This window comes from Bufo bufo, chromosome 1 (genome assembly GCF_905171765.1).
Source record: "Bufo bufo chromosome 1, aBufBuf1.1, whole genome shotgun sequence".
Lineage (NCBI taxonomy): Eukaryota > Metazoa > Chordata > Amphibia > Anura > Bufonidae > Bufo > Bufo bufo.
Window position 1 is genome coordinate 793,151,517 of NC_053389.1, and position 23,634 is coordinate 793,175,150.

Genomic DNA, 23,634 nt, shown 5'->3' on the forward strand with positions numbered 1-23,634 from the left:
CCCCCCCCCCCACCTTGTTAATACTGCTTTTCAGATCCCTTTGTGTTGTGCTGCCTGAAGGACGATAAGGAGAGTCAAAATTTTCTTACCGAAATTTATCTTTCCTTGAGTCCAAAGGCAGCACAAATATCCCTCCCTGAAAAAGGACATTGCTTGGAAGAAACACGTCTGCCTAGTGGGTGTGCCCTCTTTTATAGGGGGGTTAATTAGTCTGATTTACTAATGATTTATCTTCTGTCCTAGACGGGAGGAGCAAGACATTAACCCTTTGAACTCAAGGAAAGATACATTTCGGTAAGCAAATTTAGACTATCTGTCTATCTATCTATATCTTCTATGCCATATCTATCTATCTATCTATTATGAATCTATGTATGAATCTATCTATTATCTATCTATCTCATATAGGATATAGGAACTCGTGTGAAATAAAACAGCATCTCTGACAGCTGTAGTATACAAGTCCCATCATGCAGAGCCTATTGAGGTTTATTACATAAGATGCGGACAGATCCAGGTTGCCTAATAGAGCTTATAAAACCTGCCATAATTCTGCCCCATACAAGCAGCACGTAACAGCTGCATCCCATGGAAATGACACAAATAGTATAATTGCGAGCAGCGTTACATGGAGGAGCCATTCTCATCCCGCTGCCCCCCTCCCGCCCCCCCTTGTGCACTCGCCTTTTTCTGCATTGACTTGGGTTCTTTGTGTTATATTTCCACTAGTTTCATGACCTACATCTCTCAATCCAGGTCAAGCCAGCACCATGTGACGGCGCAATACAGCTGCCTCATAACAGGCTGCCGGCACACACTGTCCCTGTCTAGTGTCTGAGCCCGCTGTATGTTAGAGTGTAAGCTCTGCAGAACAGCCGTCTCTTAGTATCTGGCAGCATTATGTGTTCACCATCAAACTGGCACTATATGGCAGTATTATATGGGCACAGGAGGACATTGACATCTCTTCACATTATAGCACTGATTATGTAGTGATTGTATGTCACTGTTATGTGTTCACGATAGTATATAACACTTCTAATGGCTGTATTAGTCAGACAAATATATTTCAGTATTACATGAGCACTGAACGGCACTGTTATGTGTTCACATTATTGCACCAATTATGTAGTCACTGTACGGCAGTATTGTTTAGCCAATGTATAGCGGTTTTATGTGGGCACTGTTGCGTTCATGTTATAGCACCAATTAAGTAGTCACTGTATGGCACTATTATTTAGGCAATGTACTGTATGGCACTATTATGTGTACACTGAATGGCACTATTATGTGTTCACTGTATAACAGCACTATTTAGACAATGTATGGCAGTATTACGTCGGCACTGTATGTTAGTATACCTTAGGCACAGTATAGCAGTATTATTATATTATTATGCATTTACTGCATTGCAGGAACTATGATGTCACTGTATTATGTAGGCAGTGTATGGCAGTATTACATGGTTACCTTATGTTGGCAGGAGTAAACTGGGAAATTAAAGTAGCCCCCAAAAAAACTAAAGTGGCCCCATGTTGTAGGCGGGTCCAAATTTAATGAAGGCAGGGCATACTACAGCAATACAACGGCACAAAATACCACTTCAGCAGAGCTAAAGAACATAGTGCAGCACAATATACTGCCCCAGCAGAGCCAAGTACCGCAGTGAGTCACAAAATAATGCCTCAGCGGCACAAAATACCTCCCCAGAAGCTGCCCCTCTGTGGTGGCCAGTGTCAGCTGCCACGTTCTGTCCTCCTGCTCCGATTTTCTCAGGATGGCAATACAATTAAATTAAAGAGTCAGGAGGGCACCTGTGCCAGGTACCTAAGTACTTGCTGCTGCCAGCGTTTATTAAATCTGGGAGCATCAGATCACTATTTACCTGGCTGGCTGCCATGAGCAGAGCTTAGGTGGCCCCCTCGGAAGTTTCACCCTAGGGTCTAAAGCCAGTCTAACCCGCTATATTGGTGATCACAACATAGGCATTAGTATGTAATCACTTGATAGCAGTATTTTGCGGGTACTGTTATATGTTCACTGTATAGCACTAGTAATATACTCACTGTATAGCAGTAGTATGTAAACAGTGAATGGCATTTTTATGTGGGGACATCTTAGAGCTTTTATTCTACTGGCATCACATATTAGTATCATATAATCAGTGTATGGCTGTATTGTGTAGACATTTTATGGCAGTGTTATGAGGGTCGCTTTGGATATGATATGTTCACATAATACTACGAACTATGTATAATGCTGCCATACAGTAACATAGTAAAATAGTACACTGCGTGCAGAATTATTAGGCAAATGAGTATTTTGACCACATCATCCTCTTTATGCATGTTGTCTTACTCCAAGCTGTATAGGCTCGAAAGCCTACTACCAATTAAGCATATTAGGTGATGTGCATCTCTGTAATGAGAAGGGGTGTGGTCTAATGACATCAACACCCTATATCAGGTGTGCATAATTATTAGGCAACTTCCTTTCCTTTGGCAAAATGGGTCAAAAGAAGGACTTGACAGGCTCAGAAAAGTCAAAAATAGTGAGATATCTTGCAGAGGGATGCAGCACTCTTAAAATTGCAAAGCTTCTGAAGCGTGATCATCGAACAATCAAGCGTTTCATTCAAAATAGTCAACAGGGTCGCAAGAAGCGTGTGGAAAAACCAAGGCGCAAAATAACTGCCCATGAACTGAGAAAAGTCAAGCGTGCAGCTGCCAAGATGCCACTTGCCACCAGTTTGGCCATATTTCAGAGCTGCGACATCACTGGAGTGCCCAAAAGCACAAGGTGTGCAATACTCAGAGACATGGCCAAGGTAAGAAAGGCTGAAAGACGACCACCACTGAACAAGACACACAAGCTGAAACGTCAAGACTGGGCCAAGAAATATCTCAAGACTGATTTTTCTAAGGTTTTATGGACTGATGAAATGAGAGTGAGTCTTGATGGGCCAGATGGATGGGCCCGTGGCTGGATTGGTAAAGGGCAGAGAGCTCCAGTCCGACTCAGACGCCAGCAAGATGGAGGTGGAGTACTGGTTTGGGCTGGTATCATCAAAGATGAGCTTGTGGGGCCTTTTCGGGTTGAGGATGGAGTCAAGCTCAACTCCCAGTCCTACTGCCAGTTTCTGGAAGACACCTTCTTCAAGCAGTGGTACAGGAAGAAGTCTGCATCCTTCAAGAAAAACATGATTTTCATGCAGGACAATGCTCCATCACATGCGTCCAAGTACTCCACAGCGTGGCTGGCAAGAAAGGGTATAAAAGAAGAAAATCTAATGACATGGCCTCCTTGTTCACCTGATCTGAACCCCATTGAGAACCTGTGGTCCATCATCAAATGTGAGATTTACAAGGAGGGAAAACAGTACACCTCTCTGAACAGTGTCTGGGAGGCTGTGGTTGCTGCTGCACGCAATGTTGATGGTGAACAAATCAAAACACTGACAGAATCCATGGATGGCAGGCTTTTGAGTGTCCTTGCAAAGAAAGGTGGCTATATTGGTCACTGATTTGTTTTTGTTTTGTTTTTGAATGTCAGAAATGTATATTTGTGAATGTTGAGATGTTATATTGGTTTCACTGGTAAAAATAAATAATTGAAATGGGTATATATTTGTTTTTTGTTAAGTTGCCTAATAATTATGCACAGTAATAGTCACCTGCACACACAGATATCCCCCTAAAATAGCTAAAACTAAAAACAAACTAAAAACTACTTCCAGAAATATTCAGCTTTGATATTAATGAGTTTTTTGGGTTCATTGAGAACATGGTTGTTGTTCAATAATAAAATTAATCCTCAAAAATACAACTTGCCTAATAATTCTGCACTCCCTGTATATAAGGCCGAAAAAAGACATTTGTCCATCCAGTTCGGCCTGTTATCCTGCAAGTTGATCCAGAGGAAGGAAAAAACCCTGTGAGGTAGAAGCCAATTTCCTTCACTTAAGGGGAAAAAAATTTCCTTCCTGACTCCAATCAGGCAATCAGACTATCTCCCTGGATCAAAGACCCCTCTCTAGTAGCTATAGCCTGTAATATTATTACGCTCCAGAAACACATCCAGGCCCCTCTTGAATTCCTTTATTGTACTCACCATCACCACCTCCTCAGGCAGAGAGCTCCATAGTCTCACTGCTCTTACCGTAAAGAATCCTCTTCTATGTTTGTGTACAAACCTTCTTTCCTCCAGATGCAGAGGATGTCCCCTCGTCACTGTCACAGTCCTGGGGATAAATAGATGATGGGATAGATCTCTGTACTGACCCCTGATATACTTATACACAGTAATTAGATCTCCCCTCAGTCGTCTTTTTTCTAAAGTGAATAACCTTAATGTTGATAATCTTTCAGGGTACTGTAGTTGCCCCATTCCAGTTATTACTTTAGTTGCCCTCCTCTGGACCCTCTCCAGCTCTGCTATGTCTGCCTTGTTCACAGGAGCCCAGAACTGTACACAGTACTCCATGTGTGGTCTGACTAATGATTTGTAAAGTGGTAGGACTATGTTCTCATCACGGGCATCTATGCCCCTTCTGATGCAACCCATTATCTTATTGGCCTTGGCAGCAGCTGCCTGACACTGGTTTTTGCAGCTTAGTTTGCTGTTCACTAAAATTCCTAGGTCCTTTTCCATGTCAGTGTTATCCAGACTTGCATTATTCCTTCCCATGTGCATAACCTTACATTTGTCAGTGTTAAACCTCATCTGCCACATCCGGTCCTGGCGATTTGTCTACTTTAATCTTTTTAAGTCGCTGTTGTACTTCTTCCTGGGTCAGACAGGACACTTTTAATGGGGAATTTACTTTTACATTCTGCATGTCATCTGACAGTTTATTTTCCTCAGTGAATATATTGGAGAAAATAATATTTAACAGCTTTGCTTTCTCCTCGTCGCTCTCTGCGACTTCCTCCTCATTACTCTTTAAAGGGCCGACACCTTCAGATTTATACTTTTTACCATTTATATAATTGAAGAACATTTTAGGGTTAGTTTTACTCTCTTTGGCAATTAATCTCTCGGTCTCTAGTTTGTCCGCTTTTATTAGTTTTTTATATATTCTATTTTTTTCCTTAAAGTTTTTCGGTGCTTCCTCGCTACCCTCCTGTTTTAGTGATTTAAATGCTTTCTTTTTGTAATTTATTGCTTTCTTTGCAGTTCTATTTATCCACATTGGTTTCTTTTTGTTCCTTAACCCTTTATTCCTATACGGTATGTACCTCTCACAATGAGATTTTAGGATGCTTTTAAAGATATCCCATTTTGTGGCTGTATTTTTATTTTTGAGGACTTTGTCCCAGTTAGTTAGGCCTATGGCCTCTCTTAGTTGGCTAAATGTTGCTTTTTTGAAGTTTGGTATTTTTGTTCCTCCCTGTAGAAATGCTCTTTTGAATGATAATTGTATAATTGGTTATTACTTTATGGTCACTATTTCCCAGGTGGTCACTATTTCCCAGGTGTCCCCCAACCTGCACGTCTGTTGTTCTGTCAGGCCTATTGGTTAATACTAAGTCCAGTATGGCCGTCCCTCTAGTCGGGTCCTGAACCAGTTGGGAAAGGTAATTGTCTTTGGTTATTGCCAAGAACCTGTTTCCTTTATGAGATATACAAGTTTCAGTTTCCCAGTCTATATCTGGGTAGTTGAAGTCCCCCATAATAACCACCCCATTATTATTTGCCGCCTCGTCTATCTCGTTTAGTAGTAGATTTTCTGTGGACTCTGGTATATTAGGCGGTTTATAGTAAACTCCTATTAGTAATTTATTGTTGTTTTTAGCTCCATGTATCTCTACCCACAGTGACTCCACATGTTCATGGCCCTCACTTATATCTTCTCAGAGTGTGGGCTTTAGACAGGACTTTACATAAAGGCAGACCCCTTCCCCTCTCCGGTTTTGACAATCCTTTCTAAACAGACTGTAACCTTGTACATTAACCGCCCAGTCATAGCTATCATCCAGCCATGTCTCAGTTATTCCCACTGTCATAGCTATCATCCAGCCGTGTCTCAGTTATTCCCACTGTCATAGCTATCATCCAGCCATGTCTCAGTTATTCCCACTGTCATAGCTATCATCCAGCCATGTCTGTTATTCCCACTGTCATAGCTATCATCCAGCCATGTCTCAGTTATTCCCACTGTCATAGCTATCATCCAGCCATGTCTCAGTTATTCCCACTATGTCATAGCTATCATCCAGCCATGTCTCAGTTATTCCCACTGTCATAGCTATCATCCAGCCATGTCTCAGTTATTCCCACTGTCATAGCTATCATCCAGCCATGTCTCAGTTATTCCCACTGTCATAGTTATCATCCAGCCATTTCTCAGTTATTCCCACTGTCATAGCTATCATCCAGCCATGTCTCAGTTATTCCCACTGTCATAGTTATCATCCAGCCATTTCTCAGTTATTCCCACTGTCATAGCTATCATCCAGCCATGTCTCAGTTATTCCCACTGTCATAGCTATCATCCAGCCATGTCTCAGTTATTCCCACTGTCATAGCTATCATCCAGCCATGTCTCAGTTATTCCCACTGTCATAGCTATCATCCAGCCATGTCTCAGTTATTCCCACTGTCATAGCTATCATCCAGCCATGTCTCAGTTATTCCCACTGTCATAGCTATCATCCAGCCATGTCTCAGTTATTCCCACTGTCATAGTTATCATCCAGCCATGTCTCAGTTATTCCCACTGTCATAGCTATCATCCAGCCATGTCTCAGTTATTCCCACTGTCATAGTTATCATCCAGCCATGTCTCAGTTATTCCCACTGTCATAGCTATCATCCAGCCATGTCTCAGTTATTCCCACTGTCATAGCTATCATCCAGCCATGTCTCAGTTATTCCCACTGTCATAGCTATCATCCAGCCATGTCTCAGTTATTCCCACTGTCATAGCTATCATCCAGCCATGTCTCAGTTATTCCCACTGTCATAGCTATCATCCAGCCATGTCTCAGTTATTCCCACTGTCATAGCTATCATCCAGCCATGTATCAGTTATTCCCACTGTCATAGCTATCATCCAGCCATGTCTCAGTTATTCCCACTGTCATAGCTATCATCCAGCCATGTCTCAGTTATTCCCACTGTCATAGCTATCATCCAGCCATGTCTCAGTTATTCCCACTGTCATAGATATCATCCAGCCATGTCTCAGTTATTCCCACTATGTCATAGTTCTCCTCACACATCACTAATTCCAGTTCCCCAGTTTTATTAGTCAGGCTTCTGGCATTAGTATACATACATTTGAGAGGTTTATGTATATTTTTTACCCTACACCTTTCCTTCTGAACTGTTCTAGTCCCTCCTTCCATTCCTCCCCCAGTCCCACTACCTTGCCCCCGGTCTCTATCTGCACTATCTTCCCCTCCTATAACGTAATTACCCTCCCCCCCAGTCCCTAGTTTAAACACTCCTCCAACCTTCTAGCCATCTTTCTCCCCAGCACAGCTGCCCCTTCCCCATTGAGGTGCAGCCCGTCCCTACGATAGAGCCTGTAGCCGATAGAGAAGTCGGCCCAGTTCTCCAGGAACCCAAACCTCTCCATCCTACACCAGTTCTTGAGCCACTTGTTAACCTCCCTAATCTCCCGCTGCCTTTCTTGTGTGGCTCCTGGTACAGGCAGTATTTAGGAAAATACTACCTTTGAGGTCCTTGCCCTAAGCTTTTGACCTAAATCCCTGAAATCATTTTTAAGGACTCTCCTCCTACCCCTAACTTTGTCATTGGTTCCGATATGGACCATGACCGCTGGATCTTCTCCAGCCCCTCCCAGTAATCTGTCAACCCGATCCGCGATATATCGAACTCTAGCGCCAGGAAGACAGCACACTGTTCGGCGATCACGGTCTTTGTAACAGATTGCCCTGTCTGTACCCCTAATAATGGACTCTCCACTACCAGCACCTGTCTGGCCTGCCCTGCTCTCCTGGTCCCCTGCTTACTGGAGCCGACATTCCCCTGACTGGCAGAGGAAGGGTCCGGCTGCAGCAGTGCCGTTCCTGGACTGACATCCCCATCATCTGCCAAACGTGCAAACTTGTTGGGGTGTGTCAGATCAGGACTAGCCTCCCTGGCACTCTTCCCTCTACCCCGCTTTCTGTTACCCAGCTACCTACCTCACTTTCCTCCTCGCTACCACCCTCCCCCCCATCTACCCCATAGAGCGCTTGCTCAGTGAGCAGCAAACTCTTTTCCAAATTGTCAACGCCTCTCAGTGTTGAAACTCGCCCGGTTAGAGACTCGATGTGTGATTCCAAACAAGCAATTTGCTCACATTTTGAACAAAGATATGCACCTGAAACGGCTGTTCCAGGACTGCATACATCATGCAAGATGTGCACTGGACTGCGCTGTCAATAATGGAACACATACTAAGTGGCGATTACACAAGAAAGAGAAAAATACAATGTAGTGCAGTGATAAGTATATAACATACTGTAGTCCCCTCCTAAAGTCCCTGAATCTCAAGTCACGTAATCTAAAGTCACGCACTTAATACAAACACGCGAATGCTCACAAACTCGCGTTATTTGCCTGCTTGTATAAATAGAGCTTTTAAACCAGTCTGCTTATTTTTCTCTGGATTCAAAAGTAGTTAATGTATGTATTTATAACAGCATTATATGAGCACTTTCTAGCAGTTATGTATGGTGGTAATCTTCAGGCACATTATGGCACTGTTATGCAGTCATTTTATGATGGTTTTATGCGGGTAATGTATGGCGGTATTCTTCAGGCCCATTTTTACATTATTGTGCAGTCATCTATGGCAGCATTGTGTGGGTATTGTGTGGTGGTTAACCTTAAACCCATTCTGACAATATTGTGTAGTCATTTATGGCAGTATTATGTGGGTACTGTATGGTTGTAATCTTCAGACAAATTATAGCACTATTGTGTAGTCATTTTATGCAGTATTATGTGGGTAATACATGGTGGTAATTGTCAGGCACATTATGGCACTGTTATATAGTCATTTTCTGATGTTTTATGCGGGTAATGTATGGCAGTATTCTTCTGGCATATTTTGACATTATTGCGCAGATATCTATGGCAGCATTGTGTGGTGGTAACCTTCAAGACCTTTTTGACAATATTGTGTAGTCATTTATGGCAGTATTATGTGGGTAATACAGTATATGGTGGCAGTCTTCAGGCACATTATGACACCATTGTGTAGTAATTGTATGCAGTATCATGTGGGTAATATATGGCAGTAATCTTCAGGTACTGTTTCTGGATGCCTCTTTATGCCAGTACAATCTAGTCATACTTTAGTATTATTTGGGTAGTATTAGAGTACTATTAGAGTACTGTTCACACGTGGCAGATTAGTTGCCAAAATTTATGCAATTGAAAATCTGCTCCCTACATCTGAATGCGGATATTTCTGCGGCATGAAAATGGATTTCTGCAAGCCTCATTCCGATGTATGGGACAGTCGCAGACATTTCTGCCACATGCAAACATATCCTTACTCTCCTTTTGGCTTCTTCCAAAAATTGAGAAGGTGGGATCAATTTTATCCTATTGCCATTGACAGCATGCATTGGGCCAGTAGTATCTGTAATACTAGAGTGCAAGCTCTGCAGGAGACTGTATCCATAACGTAGCCATAGAGGGTCCAGCGTTCACTCCCTGCCCTAGTACAACCATAAGAGGACAGTGGTATTAGCTCCACACAGTTAGTGTTTAACCTAACAGATGGATGGGAGACGTAACCTGCATTACACTGCATACCAACACAGGTTACATGCCAGGGCAAACCACCATCAGCCGCATACCAACACAATTATGCAATGCCAAGCATGCCCAGTCAGACTAATGAATGAAGAGAATGAGCTGCAAAACTCCTGAGTAATATTTCGTCACAAAACCATGTAGCAGTGTGGAGTCGTTTGGCATGGGTCATGATGAATAGTTTTGCCCGTTTTACCCACTAAAGGCTGTAAAATTGGACCAACGGCTACATGCATAAATTCCATGTTAAAATGACAGACTGTTCAGAGACTGCACTAACACACTGTAACAGACCCTGCCGTGGTGTCACTTCAGTGACAGGAAGCAGGGCTCTTGAAATGTAGGAATGGATGTAAAAAGTAGATTGAAAGCTCTGAGGGCCAGGGATCCTTTAGAGAAGGCCACCCATCTCTCAGTACTGTCGCCCTGTACATGATCTATACAATCTCTGTGTATTGGATTGCAAGCTCTTCAGTCAAGGATTCCTTCTGCATTAGGCCTCCTGCAGCAGCGGCCCTCAAAATGCGGGCCACAATGCACAAACACCGACAGTGGGGCAGCCGCAGCGGATCGGGGACCCATTCACTTTAATGGACCCGCAATCCGGCCGTTCCGCAAAAAGTTAGGACATGTTCTATCTTTTTGCGGAACGGAAGTACGGGATGAAACCCTACGGAAGCACTCCGTAGTGCTTCCGTAGGGTTCCGTTCTGCACCATTTCGCATCTCCGGATTTGCGGACCCATTTAAGTGAATGGGTCCACATCCGTGATGCGGAATTCACACGGAACGGTGCCTGTGTATTGCGGATCCGCAAATGAGGTCCCTCTCTCAGTAGTGATGCCCCTTGTTGTCCCCCTCTCAGTAGTGAAGCCCCTTGTTGACACCCTTCTCAGTAGTGATACCCCTTTTTGCTCCCCTCTCAGTAGTGATGCCCCCTAGTGTCCCCCTCTCAGTCGTGAGGCCCCTTGTTGCCCCTTCTCAGTAGTGATGCCCCTTGTCTCCCTCTCAGTAGTGATGCCCCTTGTTGTCCCTTCTCAGTAGTGATGCCCCTTTTTGTCTCCCTCTCAGTAGTGATGCCCCTTGTTGCCCCTTCTCAGTAGTGACGCCCCCTGGTGTCCCCCACTCAATCGTGACGCCCCTTGTTTCCCCATTAGTAATGCCCCTTGTTGTCCCTTCTCAGTAGTGATGCCCCTTGTCTCCCTCTCAGAAGTGATGCCCCTTGTTGTCCCTTCTCAGTAGTGATGCCCCTTTCTGTCTCCCTCTCAGTAGTGATGCCCCTTGTTGTCCGCCTCTCAGTAGTGATGCTCCTTGTTGTCCCCCTCTCAGTTGTGATGCCCCCTTGTTGTCCTCCTCTGAGTCGTGATGCAACTTTTTGCCCCTTCTCATTAGTGATGCCCCTTGTCTCCCTCTCAGTAGTGATGCCCCTTGTTGTCCCTTCTCAGTAGTGATGCCCCTTTTTGTCTCCCTCTCAGTAGTGATGCCCCTTGTTGCCCCTTCTCAGTAGTGACGCCCCCTGGTGTCCCCCACTCAATCGTGACGCCCCTTGTTTCCCCTTCTCAGTAGTGACGCTGCGTGTTGTCCGCCTCTCAGTAGTGATGTTCCTTGTTGTCTCCCTCTCAGTTGTGATGCCCCTTGTTGTCCCCCTCTCAGTAGTGATGCCCCTGGTGTCCTCCACTTAGTAGTGATACCACTTGTTGTCCCCTCTCAGTAGTGATGCCCTTCTTGTTCCCTTACCAGTAGTCATGCCCCCTTGTTGTCCCCCTCTCAGTAGTGATGCTCCTTGGTGTCCCTCTATCAGTAGAGATGTCCCTTGTTGCCCCCTCTCAATAGTGATGCCACTTGTTGTCCCCCTCTCAGTAGTGATGCCCCCTTGTTGTTCCCCTCTCAGTAGTGATGCCCCCTTGTTGTTCCCCTCTCAGTTGTGATGCCCCCTTGTTGTCCTCCTCTCAGTCGTGGTGCTACTTTTTGCCCCTTCTCATTAGTGATGCCCCTTGTTGTCCCTTCTCAGTAGTGATGCCCCTTGTTGTCTCCCTTCTCAGTAGTGATGCCCCTTTTTGTCTCCCTCTCAGTAGTAATGCCCCTTGTTGTCATTTCTCAGTAGTGATACACCTTGTTGTCCCTTCTCAGTAGTGATGCCCTCTTGTTGTCTCGCTCAGTAGTGATGCCCCTTGTTGTCCCCCTCTCAGTAGTGATGCCCCTTGTTGTCCGCCTCTCAGTAGTAATGCCCCTTGTTGTCTCCCTCTCAGTTGTGATGCCCCCTTGTTGTCCTCCTCAGTCGTGATGCTACTTTTTGCCCCCTCTGATTAGTAATGCCCCTTGTTGTCCCTTCACAGTAGTGATGCCCCTTGTTGTCTCCCTCTCAGTAGTGTTGCCCCTTGTTGTCCCTTCTCAGTAGTGATGGCCCTTTTTGTCTCCCTCTCAGTAGTGATGCCCCTTGTTGTCCTTTCTCAGTAGTGATACACCTTGTTGTCCCTTCTCAGTAGTGATGCCCTCTTGTTGTCTCGCTCAGTAGTGATGCCCCTTTGTTGTCTCCCTCTCAGTAGTGATGCCCCTTGTTGTCCGCCTCTCAGTAGTGATGCCCCTTGTTGTCCCCCTCTCAGTTGTGATGCCCCCTTGTTGTCCTCCTCTCAGTCGTAATGCTACTTTTTGCCCCTTCTCATTAGTAATGCCCCTTGTTGTCCCTTCTCAGTAGTGATGCCCCTTGTCTCCCTCTCAGTAGTGATGCCCCTTGTTGTCCCTTCTCAGTAGTGATGCCCCTTTCTGTCTCCCTCTCAGTAGTGATGCCCCTTGTTGTCCGCCTCTCAGTAGTGATGCTCCTTGTTGTCCCCCTCTCAGTTGTGATGCCCCCTTGATGTCCTCCTCTGAGTCGTGATGCAGCTTTTTGCCCCTTCTCATTAGTGATGCCCCTTGCTGTCCCTTCTCAGTAGTGATGGCCCTTGTTGTCTCTCTCTCAGTAGTGATGCCCCTTGTTGTCCCTTCTCAGTAGTGATGCCCCTTTTTGTCTCCCTCTCAGTAGTGATGTCCCTTGTTGTCCCTTAGTAGTGATGCCCCTTGTTGTCTCCCTCTCAGTAGTGATGCCCCTTGTTGTCCCTTTTCAGTAGTGATAGTTCTTGTTGTCTCCCTCTCAGTAGTGATGCCCCTTGTTGTTCCTTCTCAGAAGTGATGCCCCTTGTTGTCTACCTATCAGTAGTGATGTCCCTTGTTGTCTCCCTCTCAGTAGTGATGCCCCTTGTCTCCCTCTCAGTAGTGATGCACTTGTTGTCCCTTCTCAGTAGTGATGCCCCTTGTTGTCTCCCTTTCAGTAGTGATGCCCCTTGTTGTCCCTTCTCAGTAGTGATGCCCCTTTTTGTCTCCCTCTCAGTAGTGATGTCCCTTGTTGTCCCTTCTCAGTAGTGATGCCCCTTTTTGTCTCCCTCTCAGTAGTGATTCCCCTTTTTGTCTCCCTCTCAGTAGTGATGCTCCTTGTTGTCCCCCTCTCAGTTGTGATGCCCCCTTGTTGTCCTCCTCTCAGTCGTGATGCTACTTTTTGCCCCTTCTCATTAGTGCAGTAGACATCGCATATCTAGATTTTAGTAAGGCTTTTGACACTGTCCCACATAGAAGACTTATCAATAAACTGCAGTCATTGAGCATGGACTCCCATATTGTTGAGTGGATTAGGCAGTGGCTGAGTGACAGACAGCAGAGGGTTGTAGTCAATGGAGAACATTCAAAACAGGGTCATGTTACCAGTGGGGTTCCACAGGGATCTGTACTGGGACCAATTTTGTTTAATATCTTCATAAGTGATATTGCAAAAGGCCTCGCTGGTAAGGTTTGTCTTTTTGCTGATGACACAAAGATATGTAACAGGGTTGATGTTCCTGGAGGGAAACGCCAAATGGAAAAGGATTTAGGAAAACTAGAAGAATGGTCAGAACTCTGGCAACTGAAATTTAATGTGGATAAGTGCAAGATAATGCACCTGGGGCGTAAAAACCCAAGAGCAGAATATAGAATATTTGACACAGTCCTGACCTCAGTATCTGAGGAAAGGGATTTAGGAGTAATTATTTCAGAAGACTTAAAGGTGGGAAGACAATGTAATAGGGCAGCACGAAATGCCAGCAGAATGCTTGGATGTATAGGGAGAGGTATAAGCAGTAGAAAGAGTGAAGTGCTTATGCCGCTGTACAGAACACTGGTGAGACCTCACTTGGAGTATTGTGCGCAGTACTGGAGGCCATATCTCCAGAAGGATATAGATACTCTAGAGAGAGTTCAGAGAAGAGCTACTAAACTAGTACATGGATTGCAGGATAAAACTTACCAGGAAAGGTTAAAGGACCTTAACATGTATAGCTTGGAAGAAAGACGAGACAGAGGGGATATGATAGAAACTGCTAAATACATAAAGGGAATCAACTCGGTAAAGGAGGAGAGCATATTTAAAAGAAGAAAAACTACCACAAGAGGACACAGTTTTAAATTAGAGGGGCAAAGGTTTAAAAGTTATATAAGGAAGTATTACTTTACTGAGAGAGTAGTGGATGCATGGAATAGCCTTCCTGCAGAAGTGGTAGCTGCAAATACAGTGAAGGGGTTTAAGCATGCATGGGATAGGCATAAGGCCATCCTTCATATAAGATAGGGCCAAGGGCTATCCATAGTATTCAGTATATTGGGCAGACTAGATGGGCCAAATGGTTCTTATCTGCCGACACATTCTATGTTTCTATGTTGCCCCTTGCTGTCCCTTCTCAGTAGTGATGCCCCTTGTTGTCTCCCTCTCAGTAGTGATGCCCCTTGTTGTCCCTTCTCAGTAGTGATGCCCCTTTTTGTCTCCCTCTCAGTAGTGATGTCCCTTGTTGTCCCTTCTTAGTAGTGATGCCCCTTGTTGTCTCCCTCTCAGTAGTGATGCCCCTTGTTGTCCCTTTTCAGTAGTGATGGTTCTTGTCTCCCTCTCAGTAGTGATGCCCCTTGTTGTTCCTTCTCAGTAGTGATGCCCCTTGTTGTCTACCTATCAGTAGTGATGTCCCTTGTGGTCTCCCTCTCAGTAGTGATGCCCCTTGTCTCCCTCTCAGTAGTGATGCACCTTGTTGTCCCTTCTCAGTAGTGATGCCCCTTGTTGTCTCCCTCTCAGTAGTGATGCCCCTTGTTGTCTCTCTCTCAGTACTGATGCCCCTTGTTGTCTCCCTCTCAGTAGTGATGCCCCTTGTTGTCTCCCTCACAGTAGTGATGCCCCTTGTTGTCCCTCTCTCAGTAGTGATTCCCCTTGTTGTCCCTCTCTCAGTAGTGATTCCCCTTGTTGTCCCTCTCTCAGTAGTGATGCCCCTTGTTGCCCCCCTCTCAGTAGTGATGCCCCTTGTTGCCCCCCTCTCAGTAGTTATGCCCGCTTGAACTGTCCAGCTGAATCAGGAATGGTTGGGAGCCATGCAGCAGAACTTGGAGAAATATAACATGGTCACCCCCTACATGCTCATCACTGCAGCTCATCTCTTAGCTTTTCCAGACTCCTGAATGTAAGTCATTATATAACTGGGGGCTCGTCACTAGTTGACAACTGCAATGGCGGCCATATTGGTTGTCACTCGACTTTTCTAGAAATATTCAAAAATAACTTAGAGGTGGATAAAAGTGCCAGATGCATTGTCCATTAGGGCTCCTTCACATGAGCGGGTTTTCCGTCCGTGTAGTGAACGCACAGCATCCGGACTGAATCCTGACCCATTCATTATGTACGTTTTTCACGCATCATCTTTGCGTTCAGGAAAAATCGCGACATTTTCTATATTGTGGCTTATTCAAAAAATTGATGGAATACGTTTTTCACTTATGGCTACTTAGAGATGTAGATTGTTATTCTTCATGCTCTCGAAAAACGCATGCAGCCCGGATGGAAAGAAACCGCAAATGCTGAAAAAACTGATTGAACTTGCGTCAAAAACCATCAGTTTTCCCCTGAACTGATCCTGACACAATATGTATCACTCGTGCGAAAGAGGCTTTAGAGTGCAAGCTCTGCGGGTCACTGATCCCTGGCGGACAAGGGCCTATTTTTAACCCGGTATCCCTCCTTCCTGCGTCCCGGTTTACCTCCTCCCCTCCTTCCACAGCCCCCGTCAGACACAGATTGTGACGCTGGGTTATGCAATGTCTGACCCACTGACACACATTTTCTGAGAGAGACAGAGGAACGATGCCAGGAAACTAGAGCACACACAGGAGGAGGAGAAAGAGGCGCAGAAAACAACCAGAGACACAACCGGCTCTGTCACTGGCACAGGAGGACACACACAGACTGCACACACACCACGCTGACACCCATCTCGCAGGTAAGTGACCACCAGAAGGACACCCCATACACTAGGTCTGTGCCAGGCTGACATGTGGTCACCTCCGGGTGTGGACGGGACATCCAGTAATGTGTGGGGCGTGTACCGACTGCAAGGTGTGTGCAACCATATGGAGGTGTGTAGCTGTGCCGGGTTTGTCAGATGCAGCAGTGCTGAGTTTGTCAATACAGGGCACATTCGGCTCTGCTACATCTTTATGGAAATTAGGAGGTTGAGGGAAGAAGCAGATGTGTGCGAGGTGCCTTCCATCTGGGTGACAGGTGGGCACCATCTGTACATGAGATAGGGGCAGTGTGTAGGTAGGGTGCATGAATGGGCAATATGCCGGTTGTGTGTGAGCTGCTGACGGAGCGGGGTTGGCATCTGTGGGTAAGGCTGTGTGCTACTGGTGGTGCAGTTGTGCCCCAGTTTGCAGCAGGCATCACCTTTGCCGATGTATGTAACAAGTATAAGCCTCATGTAGACGTCCGTGGAACACGGTCCGTGAGCTACCGGACTGGCATTGCAGGAGCGCACGGCGTCACTGGCTGCTATGAGGCCGTGCGCTCCTGCAATGCCAATCCGGTACCTCACGGACCCTGTTCCATGGACGTCTGCATGAGGCTTAGGCCTCTTGCACACGACCAGTAATTTGCGGTCCGCAAAAAATACGCATGACGTCCGTGCACATTCCGTTTTTTGCGGAACGGGACAGCTGTCCCCGGATAGAACAGTACTATCCTTGTCCGTTATGCGGACAAAAAAGACATGTTCTATCTTTGAACGGAAAAAACTGAAATATGGAAACGGAAGGCATACGGAGTACCTTCCATTTTTTTTGCGGATCCATTGAAATGAATCGTTCCGTATACGGAACGCAAAAAACGCTACGTAAACGGAAAAAAAAAAACGTTTGTGTGCAAGAGGCCTCAAGGAGAGTGTGCCCGTAGGGTAATACAAGCCAGTTATATAAGCAGCCCCCGGGCACAAAGCATGGGCATCACCCGTGGCTGCCAACAAACTATATACAGGTATACATTATAAGTGCACGGGGCATATATCATAGAGCAGCGCTCGCCAACTGTTTCAAGACCACAACTCCCGGCCTGAATACACTAGGAGTTGTAGTTTGAGATCCAGCTGCCAGTTTGTTACTATAGATGTGGCAGAGCTGAATTTGTTCTGCGACTTTTTACAGTTGCCTCATATCTGCGTCTGCAGTCCTATGTAAGGAAACAAAAACAAAAAAAAGCGTGCCACATGACAAAGTCAGTACTGCTATGTTCGATGGTTAAAACAATGCAGGAATAAATTACAAACTCAGCACTGCTACATCTTTACGTGTTTGCGTATATAGCTTACACGGTTTTCATGGCTGAAAATCCAAAACATATGACCCTCATGTAAGAAGATGTAGGGGGAAAACAAAGGACAATCTACAAAGACCTGTTTCTCAGTGCAGCAGAACGGAGTTGGCGTCACAGGTGAAGCCACTACTTTATCCCTGCTCAGAAAGGGAGTCATCGCCCTGTACAATAGAAACAATGACAAATTCGGCTCTGCTACATCTGTGTAACATAACCTCTTCCAGTTTCATCCTGCCGCTCACGTTGCAGTTTATATTTGTGTATAATAAACTTCCGGAATATATGACTTACAGGGCTAACTATTCACGTGTAATTAGACGCCACACGTGCGGGCTGATTACTGATTTTCTCTCTCACCCCACCCCGCCGCACACATTTCCTTTAACTCCCATTTCTAGGTCCCATTAAAGTCGGTTACAAAACCCAGTAATAATGGTGACCGGCATCGACATACCACAGAGATAAACGGCAATTACTCCATATTTTCATTCCCAGAAGCCGGCACGTGTTTGAATAGCTTAACCTATTTTAATGTAGAATAATAAAGGCGCAGGCGATGATACTGCGCGGGCGTTACACAATGTGAGGTCACTAGGAAGAAGTGACGCCGCGCCACCGCCTACCCAAAATACCGGGTGTATGGGCACTGACAGTGTATCCAAACCCGAGAAGCGGTTCTGTGCTGTGCATACAGTAGTATATAGAAAGATACCAGAGCATGAGAAGTGGTACTGTGCTTAGGCTACTTTCACACTCGCGTCTGGTGCGGATCCGTCATGGATCTGCTCAGACGGATCCGCACCGATAATACAACCTCATGCATCCGTTCAGAACGGATCCGTTTGTATCATCTGTAACATAGCCAAAACGGATCCGTCCTCCATTGACTTTCAATGGTGTTCAAGACGAATCCGTTTTCTATTGTGCCATATTGTGTCAGTGAAAACGGATCCGTCCCCATTGACTTACATTGTGTGTCAGGACGTTTGCCTCCGCATCGTCAGGCGGACACCAAAACGCTGCAGGCGGCCTCCAGAGCGGAACGGAGACGGAACAGAGGCAAACTGATGCATTCTGAGCGGATCCTTTTCCATTCAGAATGCATTAGGGCAAAACTGATCCGTTCTGGACCAAATGTGAGAGCCCTGAACGGATCTCACAAACGGAAACCAAAACGCCAGTGTGAAAGTAGCCTGATCCCAGCAGTTGGAAAGACGATGTGCCCACCAGGTGGTGAGTGGCAGGAGTTTACTGCTACTAAACGCTTGGGAAGGAATGGGTGTGTGGAGCTGCCTGGTAGATTGGCACAGAATGGCTCCATAGAATTGCTTGGTATAAGGAGATTATACCTGGCACTAGGAGATTGGCATAGAATAGGTTTTTCCTGGTACTAGGAGATTGGCATAGAATAGATTTTTCCTGGTACTAGGAGATTGGCATAGAATGGGTACATTGAGTTGCCTGGTACTAGGACTGGCAATGCAGTGCACTGGGAGTCCAGCTGGGCACAGGTGTTTGGCATTGCAGGGTACTAGCAGAGAATGGTGTTATGGAGCTGCCTGGCAGGGAATGGGTGCAGGGCAGTAGTAGTAGTTGGTAGTGAATGGATGTGTAGCCTGGCAAGGAATGAGTGTTTGGCATGGCGGAGCACTAGGATCCTGGCAGGGAGGATTATTGTGCTGCTCTCAGTGTCTGGCATCGAAGGGGTCTTTGGCGGTGCTGGGCATTGGTCTCTGGCTGAGCGCCCTCAGGTCTGTTTACGAAATCCTGACCTAGTTTCCGTGCCTCGCGCTGGTTGATCACATGGCAGCGAGATTAGGCACGTGGACTGGAGGAGAAGGGGAGGGTGGAAGAGGCAGGGTGTGTACACATACTAACACACTGACACACATGTATGGATGGAGCAGGCTGACAGGCTGATGTCTTCGGGGGGCAGACGAAGAAAAACTGAACCCAGCTAGCACTGCGCCCAACATTAACCCTTATAAGCCCACCCACCAAACTGAATAAAGTCAAAAGGGAACTCATCCCTTTCCAGCGCCATTCACCTCTATGCTCCATCATAAAATCTTCAAATACAGAGGCAGCAGAGCTGTATTTGTCATGGATAGGGGTATTCCCATCTTAGAACGTTATGGAGTTATTGCTAGTATATACAGTACCATTCTGACCGGTGTGTGGGGAGGGTCATACTTCTGCCAAATCAGGGACCAAGTTGACTTTGGCATTTCCCCTGCACAATGGAGCCCCCAGCCTCCCTGCTGTGCATGAGACTACAACACACCTCCATGTCGGTGAATGCAGGGGTGCACCTAACCTTTCTGCTGGCGAAAACTAAAAGGGCGCCACCCCCCAATGCCAATTTCTTAATCAATGAAAGCGCTCACTGCCCCCCTCTTTCCCCTACTTGGTGCTGCCTGAGGCGATCGCCTCACCTGGCCTCATTGGTGGTGCACCCCCTGACTGAATGCCACTATTTTGTGGTTCCCCGCACAACAGGAGGCCAGGAGCGCAGCTATGGAGGACAAAAACTGTCAAGAGGATGCAGTTCCCCTGACTAGTGCTGGGGCCCCCTCCATTCTCGGGGTCAGTCATGCCTACCAATCACTAGGCATGTCCATAGGGTTGCATGATGACAACAGTCATACTACTGGGGGCTGCGGGATGCAGATGTGTTGCTCGGGGAAGCCGCAGTAGTGCCACAAGTCACTTGGTCTCATGAATTTAGATACAGGGTGGCGTATTGTGTCCAGTGACACACTCACCTTTGCTACATGCGCCCTGGTTATTTTTTTGCCCACCATACGCATCTAGCACGGCATCCATGTGATGGATCTGCCCGCACGTGTACCAGCGGCTTAGTCACCTCTATTTGATCATTCCACATGCCCAGCGCCTGGGTTACACCTCTGTGGATATTCGATGTAATAACACGACAGATTACGAAACACAAAGTCATTGATGTAATTAACATTCAAAGTAAAACCAGGGCAAACGTGAGGCCATTCCATGCCAAGCGGGGTCAGATTATGTAAGACGTGCGGGGAGGGGCACCATCACCATAAGATCACTTTCATAAGTTGTTTTTTTTTTTCTTCCTATAGGTGTGTCCAAAGCAGAAAAACCTGGAACACAGAGGAGCAGAATTACTACCTGGCAGAGACGTGAGAGGCAGAGGATCCTCCGAGTATCACAGCTCACCCAGAGGATGCCCAGGCTGCATGGCCAAGTCCACCAAGTGATACCTACTTCAATCCATCATCTCAAGAGCCAACGTTCAACCTGAGTGCCTTCATCCAACTTTAACCCGGACCTTGCCGCTACTAACACGACAAGGCTTCTCTGAGGTTTACACGGTTGGGTTGACATGGAATCTCCTCGGTCCAACTACTCGGAGATGCAGGAGATGCAGGAGGAGCAGCATTCCAGGGGCAAAGCTTCTGGCAACCAAATGGGTCCCGGAAGCGGACGCCGTAAGCGAGAGTTCATCTCCGACGAGAAGAAAGATGCCAGTTACTGGGAGAAGAGAAGAAAAAACAACGAAGCTGCCAAGAGATCCCGCGAAAAGAGACGTTTCCACGATCTGGTCCTGGAAGGAAGGGTGGCGGCCCTCGATGAGGAGAACGGGCGTCTGAGGAGCGAACTGCTTCAGCTGAAGATCCGTTATGGACTCATAAATGCCGCCTCCTTTCTGGAAGCGGGACATGGACTTGAAAGGTGTAATAGTGGAGACGCGGGGTCGCTTCTGTGTAACGGAGGGAATTCGGCTTTCACATCTTCCTTCTTGGCAATGAATTCAGACTCTTCGGAGGCAGACAGCGGAGGCGGAGCAGCAAATGACAGCTATTCCCCCCGGGGGTCACTTTCAGACCTCTCAGACCAGTCCTCTCGAGACAGTCCGCTGCCAGGCTCTTATGGAGATGAGAGAGCAATGGAAAATGACTTTGCCAACGGGTGCCCGGTGGACAGCAGCGCATCCTCAAGACTGGCAGTGCCACGCGGGGGCGTGATCCTTTATAGAGTCGGTGGGCTCACAGTGGACCCTCAGTCAAGGCACATGGCAAGTCCAGAGCTTGCAGATCTGGTCCCCTTGAAGCACTTTGTCGGTGACAGTAACCCCCCTCCGCTACGCTCCTCCATATTTGTTCATGCAGACAGTTTACAGACTCAATACCAGCAGCTGATGAAGACGGCGGCCGAAGACGAGGTTACGGGGGATCTGAGGTCGCCCAAATCTCCCCATTCGGGTTACCACAGTGAGGACAGTGGCAGTGACGAGGGAACATCTAATTCTTGCTCGACTTTCTGGGATAATGCAGCGGGCGTGAAATTACCGCATAAACTGAGACTGAAAAGTCGGTCACATGGACAGGAGAGCTGGTGGGCACACACGGCTGAGGAGAACCAACAGGAACATTTTACTGTTTAATGACTGAAGCCAAATATGTGGGCACCACTATTTCTATTTACCTGTAGGTGCCACATCTTGGACTGCTGCACCTGTGTCACTGCTCTACTATGAGGGTAGAAGGCGATGACAGAGATCTTGTATATATGTAATGTGAGTTGTAATAAAATCATAAAAGGATGTGTATAATCTACTGTCACCGTGTAATCAATACCTAATACTAGCCCTGCTACATGCTGCAGTGATAGGTGAGATGGGGTAGTAGCAGATCATGCAGTACTCGGTACACCTCACCAACTACATACGTGTCCGTTATCAAATCTGTTGTGTTGGGCTTTAATTAATATGAATTAGAGGAAAACACCATCTGCTGGTGGTGTCACTGTGTACATACATTACTTATCCTGTACTGATCCTGAGTTACATCCTGTATTATACTCCAGAGCTGCACTCACTATTCTGCTGGTGCAGTCACTGTGTACATACATTACTTATCCTGTACTGATCCTGAGTTACATCCTGTATTATACTCCAGAGCTGCCCTCACTATTCTGCTGGTACAGTCACTGTGTACATACATTACTTATCCTGTACTGATCCTGAGTTACATCCTGTATTGTACTCCAGAGCTGCACTCACTATTCTGCTGGTACAGTCACTGTGTACATACATTACTTATCCTGTACTGATCCTCAGTTACATCCTGTATTGTACTCCAGAGCTGCACTCACTATTCTGCTGGTGGTGTCACTGTGTACATACATTACTTATCCTGTACTGATCCTGAGTTACATCTTGTATTATACTCCAGAGCTGCACTCACTATTCTGCTGGTGCAGTGACTGTGTACATACATTACTTATCCTGTACTGATCCTGAGTTACATCCTGTCTTATAGGGGAGGGTTCTATAGGCTAGAGCAGTAAAGATAGGTATTACAGGATGGAGCGCTACAAGGGGGCATGAGTATGGGAGGGGCATTACAGGCTAACGCACTATAGTGGGGCATTACAGGCTGGAGCACTAAAGGGTGCATTTTAATACAGGGGGCACTATGGGGGGAACTATACATACAGGTACTACAGGAGAGAATTATACATATGGGCAATATAGGAACATTATTATACAGGAGGCACTACATGGGAGGTTATAACTGCAGGTGGGCATTATAAGTACTGGGGACCATTATAGGGGTTATTATAACTACTTGGCCACTATAGGGGTCGTTACTACTGGGGGCACTGCAAGGGGCATTATGACTACTGAGACCATTGTAGGGGGCCTTATTACTAGGAGGCTCAATAGGGGTGCCTTATAGAGGGGCCTTGTTACTGCTGGGGACTCTATTTGAGCCTTACTTCTACTGGGGACTCTATGGCGGCACTTCAATTTTCGCCTCAGGCAGCATAAAAGCTACAGTAGGTGCACCCCTGAGTGCAAATCATACATGTTCACCTCCCCCATCACACAGGGGGTCACAGCCATCATGTCTGTCCATTGTGGGTGCCCCAGGCGCTCCATACATTTTCTCTTCAGCTCCACAATAAACTAAGCCTTGTGCCAGCGACGGTGCAGATATAGGTCAGAGCAAAATGGGTCAGATTCTTGTCCAGCTGCCAGGAGCCTAGCACAAGATGTCTGGAGGGGGCAATACCCACCCAGAATGTACCAGGAGATCAGCGCCAACGGGAGGAGTTGGCAGGGACATGTATGGAGGTTATCAGTGCTACTGATTATGTAAAGGGCTCAGGTCCTGCCCCTTCACC

General features: G+C 46.5%; 1 protein-coding gene across 4 annotated transcripts; it reads left to right on the top strand.

The window, feature by feature from the left end:
- The first annotated feature begins 200 nt into the window (after nucleotides 1-200).
- Nucleotides 201-22,044, top strand: LOC120986451 (nuclear factor interleukin-3-regulated protein-like). 4 transcript variants are annotated; one of them, XM_040415042.1, is made up of 2 exons: nucleotides 201-294; nucleotides 20,565-22,044. In XM_040415042.1, the coding sequence occupies exon 2, from the start codon at nucleotides 20,828-20,830 to the stop codon at nucleotides 21,887-21,889; it is 1,062 nt and encodes a 353-aa protein (XP_040270976.1). In that variant the 5' UTR covers nucleotides 201-294; nucleotides 20,565-20,827; the 3' UTR covers nucleotides 21,890-22,044. The 4 variants fall into 4 exon arrangements, with proteins under 4 accessions (XP_040270976.1, XP_040270975.1, XP_040270973.1 ...); XM_040415041.1 differs by lacking the exon at nucleotides 201-294 and adding an exon at nucleotides 15,935-16,209; XM_040415039.1 differs by lacking the exon at nucleotides 201-294 and adding an exon at nucleotides 15,936-16,093.
- Nucleotides 22,045-23,634: the final 1,590 nt, after the last annotated feature.